The sequence below is a fragment of the Rhinatrema bivittatum genome, chromosome 5, assembly GCF_901001135.1.
Source record: "Rhinatrema bivittatum chromosome 5, aRhiBiv1.1, whole genome shotgun sequence".
In the NCBI taxonomy this organism is placed as follows: domain Eukaryota; kingdom Metazoa; phylum Chordata; class Amphibia; order Gymnophiona; family Rhinatrematidae; genus Rhinatrema; species Rhinatrema bivittatum.
The window spans coordinates 74,270,605-74,291,916 of record NC_042619.1 but is presented as its reverse complement, the minus strand read 5'-3'; the positions used below and the strand labels follow the sequence as shown (position 1 = coordinate 74,291,916).

The 21,312-nt window shown below is 44.7% G+C and overlaps 1 protein-coding gene across 1 annotated transcript in view; it reads left to right on the top strand.

Moving 5' to 3' along the window:
- Positions 1-21,312, top strand: part of LOC115092020 (protein NPAT) — a 187,246-nt gene that overhangs the window by 90,904 nt on the left and 75,030 nt on the right. The window contains 1 exon segment of the mRNA XM_029602466.1: positions 10,761-12,398. Within this exon segment, the coding sequence (XP_029458326.1) occupies positions 10,761-12,398 (1,638 nt within the window).

The window sequence follows — 21,312 nt, the reverse complement described above, 5'->3', positions numbered from 1 at the left end:
GTCTCACTGGATGAAGAGGAAGTTGAAATTACTTCTTACCTAATTTTCTTTCCTTTAATACAATCAGACCAGACCAGGGCCCTGTCTGTGCTGTTAGGGTCTTTGAGGTGTTTATGCACTTTGTGCCTTGCAGGGGAATTTACTTGCAGGCAGGTAAGCGGAGTTGCAGACGGGATTTTGTGTGTGTATATAGGCAAGTGGTTTCTGGTTTACTGTTGGGAGTTCTTCTTTCATTTCCTCTTTCATTTCTGATTCCTTGTTTTTCTGGAAGTCCAATGATTAAAAAAAATAATAATTTGAACCGATAATATCAGCCTTGAACAATTTATCAAAAAGGAAAAGTTCAAGATGGTTTCCTTGGGCACCTTAATCCCCCTTTTACAAAAAGGTCACTGGCTTTGCTTCCTCGATCTGAAGGATATGTACACACACATAGAGATTTTCCCAAGTCAACCAGAAGTATCTCTAGTTTGTGGAGGGAAAACAACACTTCCAGTATCCGGTGTTGCCTTTTGGGCTAGCGTCCGCCCCACAAGTCTTCACAAAATGCCTGGCCATGGTGGTGCACTTCCACAGGCTTGGGGGTGCATGTTTTTCCTTATCTGGACAATTGGCTAGTCAAGATCACATCTCAGGCAGTTGCTGTCAGGTCCATGCGCTTGAACATCCGATTGTTGGAGTCCCTAGGGTTCGTCGTCAACTACCCAAAACCCCATCTCAGCCCGTCACTTTAATTGGACTACATGGGAGCCCTGCTAGACATGGTGCAGGCCAAGGCCTTCCTATCTCATCAAAGGGCCATCACTTTCATGACCATTGCGGCAGAGATTCAGCAGAGCCAGCAGGTGTCAGCTTGGCACGTGTTGAGGTAGTTGGGCCATATGGCCTCTCTTGTCCATGTCACTCCCTTAGCAATATTGCACATGTGCAAGACCCATTGGACTGTGAGGTCACCGTGGCACCAGGCCATGCAAAGCCTCTAGGATCACGTTCGAGTCACTTCGCCCCTCCAGGACTCCTTTCTCCTGGTGGCGGGTACTTTAGAATTTGGAGCGAGGAATCTTTTCCCAAGGTTCTCTTACCCAAATTGTCCTAACCACGGATGCATCCACCCTCTGCTGGGGAAATTCATGTTAGATAGGTTCAGCACCCAGGGTCTCTGGTCTGCCCAGGAAAGCTGTTGCCAAATCTTTTTCCAGGTGCTCTGGGTGATCAGGTATGTACTATGGGCTTTCAGAGATCAGCTGTCCTGATTCAAACAGACAATTAAGTGGCGATGTGGTATTCACCAAGCAGGGAATTACAGAATTGTACCCTCCTGTGTCAGGAAGCGGTTCATATCTGGACATGGGCCCTGTCCCATGGGATGGTTCTCAGGGCCATGTTTTTGGCTGGAACAGAGAACGTGTTAGTGGTGAGACTGAGTCATGCCTTTGGACTCCCACGAGTGGTCCCTGGGCCAGGGATTGTGAATCAGATATTCTGCTTCTGGTGAAGCCCGGACATGGATCTCTTCACGTCCCTTTGCAACAAGGAGGTGCATTGGTTCTGCTCCCTATACGGACAGATGGCAAACCAGCCTTAGACGCCCTTGCCCATCATTGGGGCAAAGGTCTTCTGTATGCGCATCTTCCAATTCCCTTAGTAGTGAAGACTTTCTTGAAGCTTTGTGAGGACAAGGGGACTATGATACTCATAGCTCCTTATTGGCTGAGACAGATCTGGTTTCCACTCTTGCAGGAATTGTCTATCCGGAGGGTGATCAGTCTAGGGACTTCCCCAGATCTCATCACACAAGGTCAAGGCAGGTTGAGGTATACCAACCTCCAGGCCCTGTCACTCACAGCCTGGATGTTGAGAGGTTAGTTTTAAAACCATTCTATCTTTCAAATGTGTCTCGGCTCCTGGTGGCTTCTAGAAAGCCTTCCACTAGAAAGTCCTTCGGACTGAAGTAGAGGAAGTTTTTCATGTGGTTTGGGCAAAACCTTAAGATCTGTTCTCCTGCCCACACAAAAACTACTTGATTTACCTTCTACACCTATCTGAGGCTGACTTGAAAACCAAGTCAGAGTTCATCTGAGTGCAGTTGGCGCAAACCACCATGGTGTAGATGGTGTGCCCATCTCTGTACAGCCTATAGTTGTACATTTCAGGTAGGGCCTGCTTCAAGTGAAACCTCCCCTAAGGCCTCCCGCTGTGTCTTGGGAACTCAATGTGGTGTTAGCTCAGCTGATGAAAGCTCATTTTGAGCCATTGCCACATATGACCTTAAGTACCTGACCTGGAAGGTCAAATGTTTGGTGGTCAGCAAGCTCCAGGCCTTAGTGACTTATCCACCTTAAACTTAGTTTTATCAAGACAAGGGTGGTCATGTACGCACTCTCAGTTTTTGCCTAAGGTGGTGACAGACTTCCATCTTAACCACTCCGTCGTCATGCCAACATTTTTTCCTAGGCCCCATTCGCACCAAGATGAACAAGCCCTGAATGGTTTGGACTGCAAGCGAGCCTTAGCCTTCTATCTGGAGTGGACAGAAGCCCAGTATTTTGTTTCTTTTGATAGAAATAGGTTGGGCATTTCCGTTGCCAAACATACTATAGAATTGGCTAGCATATTGCATCTCTTTTATTATGCCCAGGCGGGACTGCATCTTGGGGGTCATGTCGAGATCCATTTTGTCCAAGCCATTGCAGTATTGGTGGCAGATTCTCCTCAGTTCCATGGAGGAAATCTGCAAAGGCTGCAACAAGGAGTTCTTTCCACACATTCATGTAAAACTGTCCCTTGGATAGGGATGGCCAACGCAAAAGTAGGTTTGGCCAATCTGTCTTTCGGAAATCTGAGGTGTAGAACCCACTCTCTCTAGGGCCGGTTGTTTGGGTTCAGGCCGTCTCCCCTTCTGTTACTAACAGCACCATTGTTTTTGTGCCCATTGGCACATGGTGTGGGGTGTCTTTTGTCCCTTTAATGTTGGGGGGCAGCCTGTAGCTAGGCTTTCACCCATATGTGAGGACTACCACCCTGCTTGTCCTCAGAGAAAGCAGAGTTGCTTATCTGTATCAGGTGTTTTCAGAGGATAGCAGAGTGTTAGTCCTCATGAAACCTGCCTGCCACCCAGGAAGTTGGGCTTCTATTTTTGATTTATATCTAATTCTATGTTAGAAGACTGAAGAGGGACCCACCTGGATGCATGATAATAGGGTATGCTGGGCATGCCCATTGTGGCAAGTCAAAGTTCTAGAAACTTTGACATAAGTTTTAGTGTCATGGCTCATTTGATGTCACCCATGTGTGAGGAATAACATTCTGCTGCCCTCAGAATACCTATTACAGGTAAGCAACTCTGTTTTAACTTATTAAATCAGTAGTGTTAGAATCATCACTTAAAAGGGTGAAGAAAACATTAATATACTGCCAGGGAAGGATCCCAGGCTACTGGACAACTTTGTCTAAAAGATATTTCAAAGCTGTATGCATAACGCACGATTCTCTGCTATTCAATTTTATATGGTTCAGTGCTTACATGACTGTATAGAAAAACTGAAGCCATTTCTTCCAGCCAATGAGGGCAGAATCACATACCCTCAGCCACTATTGGATGCCGAAGAGTGCATACGTCATCTTCATCTGTCTACGAAGTATTTTATAGAGTGGAGGAGTAGCCTAGTGGTTAGAGTAGTGGGCTATGAACCAGGAGACCAGGGTTCGAGTCCTGCTGTCGCTCCTTGTGACCTTGGACAAGTCACTTTACCCTCCATTGCCTCAGGTACAACATAAGAACATAAGAAATTGCCATGCTGGGTCAGACCAAGGGTCCATCAAGCCCAGCATCCTGTTTCCAACAGAGGCCAAAACCAGGCCACAAGAACCTGGCAATTACCCAAACACTAAGAAGAACCCATGCTACTGATGCAATTAGTAGCAGTGGCTATTCCCTAAGTATAATTGATTAATAGCCCCCCCCCCCCCCCCCCCCCTGCCACCTACTCTCGGACCTCAAACTGAAATTCTATCTGTACGCCGATGATGTTCAAATCATTATACCGATTCACACCTCTATCTCTGACACCCTAAAGCACTGGGAAACCTGCCTTACATCGATCAACTCCCTCCTTACCAACCTTCACCTTGCCTTAAATACCAGCAAAACTGAACTACTGTATATCTCTCAACACTCTACTCCAAAACCGGCCTTTGCCATAGACCCAGCCTTCAAGATAATCTCCGCCCAACCAGCTGTAAGATCTTGGAGTACTCCTCAACCAACAACTTAACTTTAAGAAATATGTCAACTCTATATTAAAAGAAGGCTTCTTTAAACTTATCGTTTTAAAAAAACTCAAACCCCCTACTTCACTCACATGATTTCCATACAGTAATTCAAACCACCCTCTCATCTAAATTGGATTACTGCAACTCACTATTCCTAGGACTCCCCTACTCCACCATAAAACCCCTCCAAATGCTCCAAAACTCCATGGCAAGAATCATAACAAACACGTGAAAAACAGACCACATTACCCCCATCCTCAAAGACCTTCACTGGCTCCCCATCCCATCCCGTATCCTATATAAAACTCTCACCATCATCCACAAAGCCATCTACTCTCACCATTCCAACTGGCTCAACCTTCCCTTCATGGCTGCGCACCCAAATCGACCCTCGAGATCTATCAACAAAGGATCCCTTCATGTGCCCCCCCCTCCCCCTCAAAACAGCACATCTCACTTCCACAAGAGAACGCGCCCTCACAGTCGCTGGCCTTGCACGTTGGAACTCCTTGCCCTCTATTCTCCGTCTCGAACCATGTTACTTTAAATTCAGAAAGAAACTCAAAACATGGTTGTTCAAACAGGCCTTCCCTGATTAACAGCCGCCCCCCCCCCCCCCCCCCCCCCAACTATATACATTCCAGTCTAAAAGCCCCCCTTAATGCCCTTTCCAGATATTCTCTATGTATTATACTTCAATTACATATGTATATAATGCCAATTTACCTTACCAGTGTGTATTTATACCTTAAACTTTTAGGTACCAATGTTCCACAAGTGGAACATTTTTTCATATACTTTTAATTACTTGAAAATTTTTTTATACCATATTTGGGTCTAGTTAACTAAGATATGTAAAAACGGGCATCAGGAAATAATTCCTTCAATGAGCAGGATCTAAAAGGTTAATTACACATGTATATAATGCCAGCTATACCTTACCTACTTATGTATATAGTTCCAGTCAATCATACTTCACTCACATATGTACATAGCTTCAGTCAATTACTTTTATCTCTATTCATTTGTTAATTGAGAGTTGTCCTATATCAATATATTTATTCTGATTTACTTTAAGAAGTTCTCTGCAGTTGCTCTATCCTTCCTTACTGCCTCAAGTGTGCCCCTTACCTTACTGTTTACTACCCTGTTATATGTATTTTCAACCATTTTGTTACAATGTAAACCGGTGTGATGTACCCACTAATGCCGGTATAGAAAAAGGTTTAAATAAATAAATAATTATAAATAAATAGCCATTAATGGACTTCTCCTCCAAGAACTTATCCAAACCTTTTTTGAACCCAGCTACACTAACTGCACTAACCACATCCTCTGGTAACAAATTCCAGAGCTTTATTGTGTGTTGAGGGAAAAAGAATTTTCTCCGATTAGTCTTAAATGTGCTACTTGCTAACTTCATGGAATGCCCCCTAGTCCTTCTATTATTCGAAAGTGTAAATAACCGAGTCACATCTACTCGTTCAAGACCTCTCATGATCTTAAAGACCTCTATCATATCCCCCCTCAGCCGTCTCTTCTCCAAGCTGAACAGCCCTAACCTCTTCAGCCTTTCCTCATAGGGGAGCGGTTCCGTCCCCTTTATCATTTTGGTTGCCCTTCTCTGTACCTTCTCCATCACAACTATATCTTTTTTGAGATGCGGCGACCAGAATTGTACACAGTATTCAAGGTGCGGTCTCACCATGGAGCGATATAGAGGCATTATGACATTTTCCGTTCTATTAACCATTCCCTTCCTAATAATTCTTAACATTCTATTTGCTTTTTTGACTGCTGCAGCACACTGAGACGATGATTTTAAAGTATTATCCACAATGATGCCTAGATCTTTTTCCTGGGTGGTAGCTCCTAATATGGAACCTAACATCATGTAACTACAGCAAGGGTTATTTTTCCCTATTATGCAACACCTTGCACTTGTCCACATTAAATTTCATCTGCCATTTGGATGCCCAATCTTCCAGTCTTGCAAGGTCCTCCTGTAAAGTATCACAGTCTGCTTGTGACTTAACTACTCTGAATAGTTTTGTATCATCCGCAAATTTGATAACCTCATTCATCGTATTCCTTTCCAGATCATTTATATATATATTGAAAAGCACCGGTCCAAGTACAGATCTCTGAGGCACTCTACTATTTATCCTTTTCCACTGAGAAAATTGACCATTTAATCCTTCTCTCTGTTTCCTGTCTTTTAACCAGTTTGTAATCCATGAAAGGACATCGCCTCCTATCCCATGACTTTTTAGTTTTCGTAGAAGCCTCTCATGAGGGACCTTGTCAAACGCCTTCTGAAAATCCAATCCGGTTCACCTTTATCCACATGTTTATTAACCCCTTCAAAAAAATGAAGCAGATTTAAGCAAGACTTCCCTTGGGTAAATCCATGTTGACTGTGTCCCATTAAATCATGTCTTTCTATATGCTCTACAATTTTGATCTTGAGAATAGTTTCCACTATTTTTCCCGGCACCGAAGTCAGGCTCACTGGTCTATAGTTACCCGGATCGCCCCTGGAGCCTTTTTTTACCCCAATATTTAAAAACGGCTCCAGGTACAAACTTGGGTTGTAAGCCCTCTGAAGATAGGGAAATATCTACAGTACTTGAATGTAATCCACTTTGAAGCGCTGAAAAAAGTGTGAAAAGCGGAATATAAATCTAGAAGAATGACGCAAGATCGCCAAAAAAAAATGCTAGGCTCTCAAGATTGTAGAGTCAGGATACCATTTGCATTTCTCTGTTTCATGCGCTTCCTCACTGCTTAACCTTCAATCCAGATTTCTCTCATTTGATACAACTCTACCTGCAAATGGAGTTGCTCCTTGAACAGTGGGCAATAGAAACGGTTCTTCCCTATTTCTATGGCCAGAGGTTCTACTCACACTATTACCTGATTCCTCAAGAAGTCTGAGGTATTGAGACTAATCCTGGATTTCAGAAGCCTGAACAAGCATATATGCCGAGAGAAATTAAAAATGAATTTCCTCTACACAGTTCTCCCTTTCATCCAGAAAAAGGAGTGGATATGATGTATGGATCTAAAAGATGCTTATACTCTCATCCCCATCCACCCTTCCCATTAGCCATATCCATATTTTATGGTAAATTTTTCTTATTATCAATATAAAGTGCTCCCCTTCAGCCTATCAGCTACACTGACAGTCTTCACAAATGCCTAGCTGTAGTAGCAGCACATCTACATCATCAGGGCATCAAGGTCTTCCCTTACTTGGATTGTTTTGTATGAGCAAATTCCCAAGGAGTTCTAACCTCCTAGGAGAAAGCGATAAGTCTTAGTCGCTGGACTTCCTTGTGAATTTTGAAAAATTGACTGATTCCATCCTAGAAAATAAAGTTCATTGGGGCATGCATAGATTCTCTGCAGGAGAGAGCTTTCTTTCCTTCAGATCGAACTCAAACTTTCCAGGAATTGGTTTACAGAGTACTGAACACAGATCAGCCCTCTGCCAGAGAAGTGCTGGTTGTTCTTGGTCACATGGTGGCAACACTTGACATAATCTCATTGGTCCATCTGCACCTTTGTCACCTACAGTGGGGCCTTCAATTCCACTGGGACCATCTTGTTCGGTCCCTTACAACCAAAGTAGATATTTCAACAGAAATGAAGCATGAATTGTTAGTGACTGGACCCCTTCATTTTACAGGAAGGAGCACACCATTCAAAACTCTTTAATAAATGATGCCTCCACAAAGGGTTGGAAGGACTACATAGGCTTCTTTCAAATTCAAGGGACAGCGTCATTCCTGGAGAAAAAATTTCAAACCAGTCTCCTCAAGATGAGTAATAAGGTACACTCTAACTTTCATTCACCTTCAAGGAAAGAACATTCTCGGCCAAACAGACAAATTATCCTAATAGCTTGTTAAACTACTCTCCCCCATTATGTTCTCCAAGTTCCACACCCTGTTACACTGTAACCCACTTATCTCGTTTCCATGTAAACCGATGTGATAACACTTGTTGAATGTCGGTATATAAAAGCAAATAAATAAATAAGTCTCCGTGTTCTTCATGAGCAAACAAGGAGGCATGGGATCTTGGACTCAAGTCAAGAAGTGATAAAACATGGGAATGGGCATGCAGACATCAATCTGTACTGCAAGCGAACTACTTTCCTGGAATCAACACATTTGTAGATTGCCTCAGCAGAATCTTTCAACCACATAAATGGCCCCTTCAATCCACAGCCAAAAAGACTGTTCAGTGTTTGGGGATTTCCAGCAATCAACCTATTTATGTCAGAACAAATCAGAAACCTAGAAAGTTTTTTGCTCCATTCTTCCTAACAATCTCAGATCAGCTGATGACATTTTTCTGCTCGACTGGAATGCAGATCTCATGTATACTTTTCTATTGATTCAGCTAATAGCCAGAACAGTGCAAAAGTATTGGACTGGGCCTGTCTGATCTTCATAGCTCCAACATGGCCAAAACAAGTCTGGTTCACTTATCTAGTACTGCTCTCCAGTCCCCCTCTAATATCTTTTGGATCAGATACATACATGTTAACTCAAGAGGGATGTCTACTACTTCCCTCATCTTGACACTTGGATGCTCAATAAGACCTTTCCTTACATAAAGCAGTGAAAGACTTATTAGCGTGTGCCAGAAAACCTCCAACTAGAAAAATTTACATTTTCAAATGGCGAAGATTTTCCGTATGGTATGAGCACAACAATTTGGATCTGTTCTTATACAAATCAAAAGAATTGCTAAACTATCTGCTCTTGCTTTCTGAATCTATTCTTGCCACCTCATTAGTAAAAGTTAATCTCTGTGACATAGGTTTATTCAGTTGAATATCATAAGCTACCTCCTTTCACCCATTGTCAAAATTCATAAAAAAAAACTTGTGCCTTACTAAGCCACTAGTTGTAAAACCTCTGGTTCCAGGGGATTTAAATGTGATCCTGGCACAACTGATGAAACTGCCCTTTGAACCACTGGAGATGGTCTCACTTAAATTTCTAACGTAAAGTAATATTCAGTAACCTCAGGCTTCAGTTCATTATCCGCCTTTTATATGCAGTTTTTTTTTTCACAATAGGGTGATTCTCCCTGCCCACCCAAAATTTGTCTAAGGTTCTATCAGCATTCTATATTAATCAAGCCATTGTGCTACCTGCATCTTTCCTGAAACCTCAGGCTCATGGAAGCAAGAAAGCTTTTTATACTATGGACTGTAAAGGGCTTTGGCTTGCTACAAGAGAAGAGAACTCTGCCTCATTTCTAGACTTCTCAAATATTCTTCTCTTTCAATCCCAATAGATTGAGCACAGCTCATCAAGCTAGAACCATGGCTGCATTAGTAGCTCACCTGTGAGCTATGCCTCTCAAAGGCATATTCAATGCTGCAGTGTAGTCATCAGTTCACACCTTTACATTCCATTACTGTTTGGACAGATTTGCATAGTCTGTTCACCCAATAGTCTACTCTCCATGGTGGGGTCTGGGTTGATTATTCAGTAAACTCTCTGCTGTAACCCTCAGCTTGGGACTCCCCATATGTTATGGCTAATTCAGCCAGATTATCGATGGGAAAAGCAAGTTTGCTTACCATAAATGGTATTTTCTGTAAATATAATGAATTAGCTATACTAAATACCCGCCCACCTCCCTGTAGAGTCGACTACCTAGCTAGATTTAGCTCTAAAATCGAGTGAGCGAGCTCACTTGGCAACACCTGAATGGAAATACTTGCACATGCTCAGAAGTGTGAAAGGTCCGTTCGGTGTTGCTGGATGATATTACCCACATTGTGGGAAGTGCCTTCTGGGGGTACAGTTTTACTTTGTGAAATTCTGGTTAGAGAAATACATGTATATTCAACAAAAACTTACCGGGTATGTACCACTGATTATCTGTCAAGTTATCTGGGTAACTTTGCTCACTCATCAGCCTGCTGAATATCAGCTTCTTGGAATTTAAGGGCCAGATAAAAGTTGTGGGGTAAAGAATGCAAAGAATCCAAAAGTGTGCTTGCTTGTGTAATTTTGAAATAGCATATCTTTTGTCCAATTTTTAGTAACTTTTGGAAGGGAGAAAAAAAATCAAACAAAAAAAAAGTTATGCCATCCAGAGCTTGCACAAAAAGCACCATGGAACCAGTTCTTAGGATTTAAGAACTTTTTATGCAAAAATCCTATAGAGCTTTTTATAGGAAGCTTTTGCTTGCAGTATTTTTATAGAGATTTGTTTTCACTTCCAGAGGCATATCTTTTCCTGAAGAATTTAATTTCAAAATGGTGCTAACAACCAGGTTTGCAGGCTTTTTAAAATCTTTTTTTTTTCATTATTAGCAGAAACTTAAATCTAGTCCAAATGTTTTAATGAAGTTATGGGAAAGCCCTATGATTGTAGCCTATTGCACGTATAACTGATTTAGCTGTGAAAGCTCTTCTGACATACTTTCTGATAATGTTCTTCCTTGCTCACTTAAGCTGCGGGACCTGCAGAATCTGTGTTACCTGCCTACAGTGATTTGATAACCTCGAAGAGTGACTGCCACAAGGAGAATACCCTTCAGAAAAATAAAACGCCCGTCCGCTGCTCATCTCGTATTAAACTGAGGAAAAATACAGAGAAATTCCAAACAGCAGAACCTTCACTCATTAATGAGGAGCAGGAGAAAAATTCTGTCTTTGTGTCCCAACCTAATCTGGATGAATCTAACCAGAGGCAAAGCTTAGACAGTGCTATGACCATTGTGTCCAAGGAAGGAAGTGAAATGACAATGGACACTGATGAACAGTTAGTTTCTTATCCACATGTGTTGGGGAAATCTGATTTGGGACCTCATCCTTTTGCTGTATTGCCACATTCCCAGGATTCACCTGGTTTGCCAATGGAAATATCAAATTCTGGAAAGAGTGAACAGCTTATATCACGGGGCACTCCATTAGCTGAGATATGCACGTCTGCTAATGAGCTCCTCCGTGAAGAACCTGCTGAAATGCCATTCTCCTGTAAGTATGATGATTGTACTAATCCTTCCACAGACTCCACTGAGAAGCAGCAGCAGAAAACAAGCACGGAGCCTGCAACAGCTGTTAGTTTAACACAAGACTTTCCTGATCCTGTACATCATGAGGGCCCAAGTTTATTCTCCGTACCTTCTGTTGGAAGTCCTATAGCAGGAATCTTGGATGGGCCCAGAACTTCAGAAGAGCAGCATAAGGTGGAAGATTCATCTTCTGGAAGTCTGTCAGATCATGGTTTACTTGTTCTGCACAAGCCTATTTCAAACACTTTTAACATGAATTCAGATTCAGCAATCTCTGATAAGATAACTGAAATCGATGTAGAAGCCAAAGAGCCCATATGTTCAAAAGCTAAAAATATTGCACATCCAGCATTAAAAAATATAGAAGGGTGTGCACAGAGCAATGCAGCCTTAACTTTAAGATCAAGTCATTTTGCTTCTCCTTTAGATAATACCAACACTAATCAGGGATCTAGCCTGCTACCTGATGACATTATCATATCTTCTAGTAACAGCCAAGCTGTGGAAATGGATCCTAACAGTATAATGTCCTTGAAGATAGTCTTTCGTAATGAACCATCTCTGTCTGCGGATACAGAGCTTAACAATGCCATTTCCAGCATCACAGGGGATGGTCTACACACCATAGTGTTGTCTTCACCGTCGAAAACACCTATGAAAAATGTTACTTTGTCACAGTGCTTTTCTTCAAAGGAGGCACCATACCTTGCAGGCTCTTCAGAAAGAACTTCAGATTCAAATGCATCAGCTCAAGGTGCACTCATGCTTAAACCTAAAGACCCCACTGCTGCCAATTCGGTCAACTTCCATACTGAAGAGGGTGCTATGTTCTCTCTTGTTAGTTCACCTCATTTTTCCAAGGATGGTGGATTCATGCAGTTAATGCCAGCTACAAGTGCTGGTTTTGGGCAGTCAAATAGTATTTTCATAACCACTTGTGTGCCTGAAACTCCAGCTTTGGATAATTCTGTGACACAGTCTAATGTTGTGATGGTGCCACAGCAACAGCTGCAGACACCTCCAAAATTGAACAGCATGTTTGCAGCTAGCCAAACTTCTCCCAGCTATACGCAAGGTAATTTTGATTCTGTTTCAAGTAAAATGCAAACATTAGATGTAAAAAATTAATATAGAACACAATGGGCTTAGAGGGCAGTTCAACTGGTATAAGAACTTTTCCAGGCTTAGCAGCATTCTACTGGATTCTGTAGTCTCTAGAATGAGCCCAAGTGTGTAGTGTGAAGGCTGTGGTTTACTAACTTTGTTTTCCTACTGCTTTTGTGAGCAAGTCAGTTAACTTCACTATGTGGCAATATGCCCAGAGAAACAGACATGAATGTTTTCTACCTCCTTGTCGTTACTTTTTGCCACAAAAAAGCTTCAGAAGGATTAAGCAGCATATATAACTAAAATATTTGAATCAATTGATCTAATAGTACAGATGTGATCCCCCAGAAAATAATTACTGTGGAATAAACTGGGTTGATATACAAGCTAGCCAAAAACAAAATGACCAAAATACGCTCTATATACTTATGTCAGCATAATCATTTATACTCAATTAAGAATTATACATTGGGAGACTTTCTTTGAAAAATGGAGAGGGGTATGTGATTTTGATTGGTCTAATGTGCATTGTTGGGCAAGGAGATGAGACACTACATCAGTATTGTGATTGGAGAATGCACAGCATGCATAAAATCTGTTTTGAGTTGTCATTGATTGTATGTGAGGGTATGATACTCATGTCAACTGGACATTAATATCTAGAAGGGCTACTCGCTTTTTTTTTTTTTTTTTTTGTTTGGGAGCTTGAGAATAGTTTTGAATTGAACTGTTTTGATGGTACCATGGATGCTCCTTTATTGAAAATGTGTGTTCCTTGTACGTACTCGGATCAGTCCAGACAGTGGGTTATGTCCCCCTTCCAGCAGATGGAGTCAGAGCAAAATCTGAAAGGACGGCCCCCTATAGGTTGGAGCGCCCCCTGTGTCCCTTCAGTATTTTTCTCTGACTCCAGCAGATGGCAGGGGACTCCTTCGGCACCCCAGCATTTCTCTCTACATTTTGCTTTGCTTACTTTGGTATGGAGCAACTTTAAAAAAAAAAAAAAAAAAAAAAAAAGAATTTCAAACTTTCCAGGCACTTCTCTCAGTTCTTTGAGACTTGCAGGCAGAACCTCATAGGCTCTTTTCTCCTTGTACTATCTGCTCTTGGGGGTAAGTGTTTTTTATTTCCTGTATTTTTCTTTTACAGCACTAGTTAGGGTGAATGTTGGTGGCTCCAACCTCTTCCCCCCCGCAGTAACCAGCTTTGAGAAGCCGTTTTTCCTCGGGCCCTCCTGAGCAGAGATGCGCCATCCCTCTGTCTAGCTCTTTTAGAGCCAGCTACAGTCATTTCGGGAGAGCGATCTGCCCCCTCCCAGCGCGATGTTCAGCCTGCGGGGAGTCGGGTCAACTCTCCTGCGAAGGCTTCTGTGCAGACTGCCTCCCAGGCAGGGAGGGTTCATCCACTTCTGAGGGCCGTTCGTTTTCGCGCGCTTCTGCGCGCCCGCCCTCAAAGAGGCCGGCTCCGACCATCGCTGAAAAAGGAGCGGCGGCCATCTTGGATTCGGAGCTTCCTGCTCCGGAGTCCCCCGATTTGCCGGATGACTCCGGTTCTTCACCCCCTCCGCCGATTCTGACGCCGACGAGCCCTGCCTCTCATAATCTAAGCAAGGGGCAGCCTACTGGGGTCCCTCCTAGTGCGCCCCCCCGGGGCCTTTTTCAGCACAGTTTATTTTGCTTATGCACAGTGTATATTTAGCAAACCTCTCTCAAGACCCTGCAGCTCCTCCCCTTCCTAAGATTCCTAGACTCCAGGATATGGGAGAGGTCCCAGATTTCTCCCCCGATCCCCTACCTCCCTCAGGGTTGGGTACCCCAGGGGGTTCGCAGCCTTCAGCCCCCCCCTCCCCCAGGGACAGGCATCACAGGGGGCTCCCGCCCCCCCCCCCCCCCCCCGGCCCTGCTGGGTCCTCCTCAGGTGAGGGGGGTGTCCCAGATGCCCAACCCAGACCCTTTCCTCCCCCAGCACCCGGACCAAGACCTGGATGACCCCATACCGCTGCTGGAAGGGGACGACCCGCGAGTTTTATGTCTCTTCCAATGGGACGAACTGGTCCCATTCATTCCGCAACTTCTGGAAGAATTGGACATTGAAGCCCCACAGGAACCTGTGGGTCCTAGCGAGATGGGGAGGAAGGAAGATCCTCTTTTGGCAGGCCTTCTGCCCCCTGCTAAGACCTTTCCTTTTCATCACAGGCTCCTCCAGTTATTGTCCAGAGAGTGGGATGTTCCGGATGGCACTTTGTGTCGGCAGGGCAATGGATAAGCTTTATCCACTCCCGGAGGACTCCTTGGATCTCCTCAAGGTGCCCAGCGTGGATTCTTCGGTGTCGGCGGTCACAAAACGGACAACTATCCCGGTCACCGGGAACACTGCGCTCAAGGACACCCAAGATCGTAAGCTTGAAGTGTACCTGAAGAGGATCTTCGAATTCTCAGCGTTAAGAGTCTGTGCAGCGGTCTGCAGCTCACTTATGCAACGTGTGGGTCTTCGTTGGATGCAACAACTACTTGAGGCTCAGGAGCTACCCCCAGATGAAGCACAACAAGCGGATCGCCTAGAGGCGGCTATGGCATATGGGGCGGATGCTGTATATGATCTCCGGGTCCTGGCCAGAACTATGGCCTCAGCCGTCTGCGCTCGTTGCCTACTTTGGCTCCGCAATTGGTCAGCGGATTCTTCCTCCAAAGCCAGACTCGGTTCTTTACCTTTTAAGGGGAGGTTGCTCTTTGGGGATGAATTGGATCAGCTCATCCAGTCACTTGGAGAAAATAAAGTCTACAGGTTACCAGAAGACCAGCCTCGGGGCTCTAGGGCTTTCGGTTCTTCACATTACTGTTTCAGGGGACAGCAACGTTTTCGTCAGTCCAGACCAGCCTCACAGAGAAATACCTCCTCCAGGTCACAGTCCAGGTTTCATTCCTTTCGGGGTCGCAGCAGTCCAGGGACAGCCCTTCCCAAGGGACTGCTAAGTCCACACAATGAAATCTTGCTGACCCACTCTTCCAACCCCAGGATCGGCGGATGCCTGTCCCTCTTCTACGAGGAGTGGGTCAACATCACCTCAGACCAATGGGTCCTGGATATCATAAAGCACGGCTACGCGTTAGAATTTGCTCGACATCTAAGAGACCATTTCATCTTTTCCCCATGCGGCCCGCTGAAAAAGCAGGATATAGTACGGCGCACGCTGACCTGGCTCCTGGACTTGGGGGGCCATCATCCCGGTACCCTTGTCGGAACTAGGGTCCGGCCATTATTCCATTTATTTCATGGTCTCCAAGAAGCCTTCAAGGAAGGAGACTTTCGACCCATCCTCGACCTCAAGATGGTCAACAAGGCCCTCAAGATCCCCCACTTCAGGATGGAAACCTTACTCTCCGTCATCGCAGTGGTTCACCAAGGAGAGTTTTTAGCTTCCCTAGACTTAAAGGAAGCTTATTTACATATTCCCATTTGCCAGTCTCATCAGCGCTTCCTTCGCTTCAAGATACTGGAACAACATTTTCAGTTCCAGGCGCTTCCGTTCGGGCTAGCGACGGCTCACGGATCTTCACCAAAGTAATGGTGGTGGTAGCTGCAGCTCTACGGAAGGAAGGAAGGAATCCTAGTTCATCCTTATTTGGACGATTGGCTCATCCGAGCAAAGTCCCAGAGCCTGTGTCAGCTGGCAGTTCAGCGGGTTCTTCATCTCCTATGCTCCCTCGGTTGGGTCATCAACCTCCGCAAGAGTCATCTCTCTCCTTCACGGACAATAGATTTCCTGGGGGCGCACTTCAACACCACATAGGGGAAGGTCTTCCTCCATCAAGATCGAGCGCTTTCTCTCCTGTCTCAATTGCGACTTTTCCGGACTCTCTCCCCACCCACTGCCTGGGTGGGGAGAGAGTTGGGGCTCCCTCCAACTGCTGGGCTCCATGGCGTCCACCATAGACTTGGTCCCATGGGCCTTTGCCACATGCGGCTGCTCCAGCATGCATTACTCTCGCGATGGAAACCTGTGTCGGGAGTTTCATGCCCCTCTCCCACTGGCAAGTTCAACCAGCCTGCTATGGTGGCTCAACCTGGATCACCTGTTGAAGGGAGTGGACTTGAAGACCCCTCGGTGGACAGTAGTCACCACGGACGCCAGTCTCTCCGGCTGGGGAGCAGTCTGCGGGTCACAGTCAACACAGGGACAATGTTCTCCCATCCAGGCAACCTGGCCTATCAATCGTCTGGAGACCAGGATGGCCCGTCTCGCCCTCATTCATTTTCTTCCCTTTCTCCAGGGACGGGCAGTGCAAAATCTCTCCGACAATGCGACGACGGTGGCATACATTAATCGGCAGGGCGGCACGAGAAGTCACCATGTCTCCTAGGAGGTCGACAAGTTGATGCTATGGACAGAAGCTCACCTCTCCCGGCTAGCGGCTTTCCTCAGTCGCCAGCGCTTAGATCCGGGAGAGTGGGAACTCTCCGAGGCGATGCGACTCCTAGTGCTCAGACCCACGCCCCACCTCAATCTGATGGCCACTCAAAGGAATGTGAAGGCAGCGCGCTTCTTCAGTCGCAGGAGAGAGCATAGATGCCCCTGGCCTCGGAATATTTTGCTGTACGTATTCCTGCCATGGCCTCTGGTGGGGAAGATTCTTCGACGCATAGAACTTCATCACTGTCCAGTAATCCTGGTTGCTCTGGAGTAGGCCCGCAGATCTGATCAACCTTGCAGTGGACGGTCCTCTCTGCCTTGGACATCTTCCGAACCTCCTCCGTCAAGGACCAGTATTTTTCGACAGGGTCGATCGCTTTTGTCTTGCGGCATGGTTTTTGAACGGCGCCGGGGATATCCAGACGTGGTAATTTCCACTCTCCTCCAAGCTCGGAAACCATTTATTTATTTATTTATTTTTATATGCCGACATTCGATCTGACACAGCACATCGGTTTACATTCAGATACTGTAGGTATTTTCCCTGTCCCCAGAGGGCTTACAATCTAAGTTTATACCTGAGGCAATGGAGGGTAAAGTGACTTGCCCAAGGTCACAAGGAACGACAGCGGGACTCGAACCCTGGTGTCCTGGTTCATAGTCCACTGCTCTAACCACTAGGCTATTCCTCCTCCCCATCTACATCTATTGCTTATGTGCAGGTTTGGAAGGTGTTTGAAACATGGTGTTCCCCCCCCCCCCCCCCCCCCCCCCCAGGTCTTCCCATGCCATGCTTCCATCTCCAACATTCTTACTTTCCTCCAGCAAGTTTGGAGAAGGGGCTGGCGTACAATTCCTTGAAGGACCAGGTAGTGGCTCTTGGAGCCCTCGTACCTCACTCTCATGGTCTTCGCCTCTCGGCACATCCTGACATTATTCGATTTTTGCAAGGAGTGAAACATATGTGGCCGCCGATTCGGTTGTCCTGTCCGTCTTGGAATCTCAACTTGTTTCTCTGGATTATGGGAGGACCGCCGTTTGAACCTCTTCACAGCGGAACCATCAAGGACCTCACTCTTAAGATTGTGTTCTTGGTGGCCATATGCTCTGCTCGCCGCATTTCGGAATTACAGGCTTTGTCCTGCAGGGAACCTTCTCTCCGCTTCTCAAATTTGGGGGTTTCGTTGCGCACTGTACCGGCTTTTTTACCCAAGGTGGTGTCAGCCTTCCACATGAATCAGACTGTAGAGCTCCCATCCTTCCCGGCGGATTCTCCCCCTGAGCTCAAATGTCTTGAAGTTAAGAGGGTCCTTATGCACTATTTGGAGGTGATGCATCCTTTTTGACTAACAGACCATCTAGCGTGACCCGTGTATCATCAGGTCACGCTAGAGAGATAACGTTCCTGGATGGAATAAATGATAGCTTTATGGAGCAATTGGTTCAGGAACCGACGAGAGAGGGAGCAATTTTAGATCTAATTCTCAGTGGAGCACAGGACTTGGTGAGAGAGGTAACGGTGGTGGGGCCGCTTGGCAATAGTGATCATAATATGATCAAATTTGATTTAATGACTGGAAAAGGAACAGTGTGCAAATCCAAGGCTCTCGTGCTAAACTTTCAAAAGGGAAACTTTGATAAAATGAGAAAAATTGTTAGAAAAAAACTGAAAGGAGCAGCTACAAAAGTAAAAAAATGTCCAAGAGGCGTGGTCATTGTTAAAAAATACCATTCTAGAAGCACAGTCCAGATGTATTCCACACATTAAGAAAGGTGGAACGAAGGCAAAACGATTACCGGCATGGTTAAAAGGGGAGGTGAAAGAAGCTATTTTAGCCAAAAGATCTTCATTCAAAAATTGGAAGAAGGATCCAACAGAAGAAAATAGGATAAAGCATAAACATTGGCAAGTTAAATGTAAGACATTGATAAGACAGGCTAAGAGAGAATTTGAAAAGAAGTTGGCTGTAGAGGCAAAAACTCACAGTAAAAACTTTTTTAAATATATCCGAAGCAGAAAGCCTGTGAGGGAGTCAGTTGGACCGTTAGATGATCGAGGGGTTAAAGGGGCACTTAGAGAAGATAAGGCCATCGCAGAAAGATTAAATGATTTCTTTGCTTCGGTGTTTACTGAAGAGGATGTTGGGAAGCTACCCGTAATGGAGAAGGTTTTCATGGGTAATGATTCAGATGGACTGAATCAAATCACGGTGAACCTAGAAGATGTGGTAGGCCTGATTGACAAACTGAAGAGTAGTAAATCACCTGGACCGGATGGTATACACCCCAGAGTTCTGAAGGAACTAAAAAATGAAATTTCAGACCTATTAGTAAAAATTTGTAACTTATCATTAAAATCATCCATTGTACCTGAAGACTGGAGGATAGCAAATGTAACCCCAATATTTAAAAAGGGCTCCAGGGGCGATCCGGGAAACTACAGACCGGTTAGCCTGACTTCAGTGCCAGGAAAAATAGTGGAAAGTGTTCTAAACATCAAAATCACAGAACATATAGAAAGACATGGTTTAATGGAACAAAGTCAGCATGGCTTTACCCAGGGCAAGTCTTGCCTCACAAATCTGCTTCACTTTTTTGAAGGAGTTAATAAACATGTGGATAAAGGTGAACCGGTAGATATAGTATACTTGGATTTTCAGAAGGCGTTTGACAAAGTTCCTCATGAGAGGCTTCTAGGAAAAGTAAAAAGTCATGGGATAGGTGGCGATGTCCTTTCGTGGATTGCAAACTGGCTAAAAGACAGGAAACAGAGAGTAGGATTAAATGGGCAATTTTCTCAGTGGAAGGGAGTGGACAGTGGAGTGACTCAGGGATCTGTATTGGGACCCTTACTGTTCAATATATTTATAAATGATCTGGAAAGAAATACGACGAGTGAGATAATCAAATTTGCAGATGACACAAAATTGTTCAGAGTAGTTAAATCACAAGCAGATTGTGATAAATTGCAGGAAGACCCTGTGAGACTGGAAAATTGGGCATCCAAATGGCAGATGAAATTTAATGTGGATAAGGGCAAGGTGATGCATATAGGGAAAAATAACCCATGCTATAATTACACAATGTTGGGTTCCATATTAGGTGCTATAACCCAAGAAAGAGATCTAGGTGTCATAGTGGATAACACATTGAAATCGTCGGTTCAGTGTGCTGCGGCAGTCAAAAAAGCAAACAGAATGTTGGGAATTATTAGAAAAGGAATGATGAATAAAACGGAAAATGTCATAATGCCTCTGTATCGCTCCATGGTGAGACCGCACCTTGAATACTGTGTACAATTCTGGTCGCCGCATCTCAAAAAAGATATAATTGCGATGGAGAAGGTACAGAGAAGGGCTACCAAAATGATAAGGGGAATGGAACAACTCCCCTATGAGGAAAGACTAAAGAGGTTAGGACTTTTCAGCTTGGAGAAGAGACGACTGAGGGGGGATATGATAGAGGTGTTTAAAATCATGAGAGGTCTAGAACGGGTAGATGTGAATCGGTTATTTACTCTTTCGGATAGTAGAAAGACTAGGGGACACTCCATGAAGTTAGCATGGGACACATTTAAAACTAATCGGAGAAAGTTCTTTTTTACTCAACGCACAATTAAACTCTGGAATTTGTTGCCAGAGAATGTGGTTAGTGCAGTTAGTATAGCTGTGTTTAAAAAAGGATTGGATAAGTTCTTGGAGGAGAAGTCCATTACCTGCTATTAAGTTCACTTAGAGAATAGCCACTGCCATTAGCAATGGTTACATGGAATAGACTTAGTTTTTGGGTACTTGCCAGGTTCTTATGGCCTGGATTGGCCACTGTTGGAAACAGGATGCTGGGCTTGATGGACCCTTGGTCTGACCCAGTATGGCATTTTCTTATGTTCTTTGTTCTCTGGAGTGGACCCAGGAAAGGGGTTGCCAGGTGGTTGAAGGATGCAATTGCCTCAGCATACATCGGGGCGATGCACTCGCCTCTGGATGGTATTAAGGCTCATTCCCTCTGCTTGCAAGCTGCGTCTTGGTTGGAGAGTTCTTCTGTTTCCACGCAGGAAATCTGCAGAGCAGCCACCTGGAAGTCTTTGCACACTTTTGCATGTCACTATCGCCTGCATGTTCCTTCGGCTCAGTTTGGATCATTTGGGGCGAGAGTTCTTCGTGCTGGGCTATCCGGGGCCCACCTTACTTAGGGAAGCTTTGCTACATCCCACTGTCTGGACTGATCTGGGTATGTACAGGGAAAAGAAAATTATTCCTTGCCTACTAATTTTCATTCCTGTAGTACCACGGATCGGTCCAGACGCCCTCCCTTTTTCTTTCCGGAATTGCGCCCAGCCCTACTAATTTTCTCTCAGCCTGCCTGTCAGCTCTTCTTGCAAGTTCTATTTTTTGCGAGTTACAGGCGTTACCAGTTACGATTTCTCGTTCAGATGTTCTGTTTTCTGGTTATTAGTAAGTTGCTCCATACC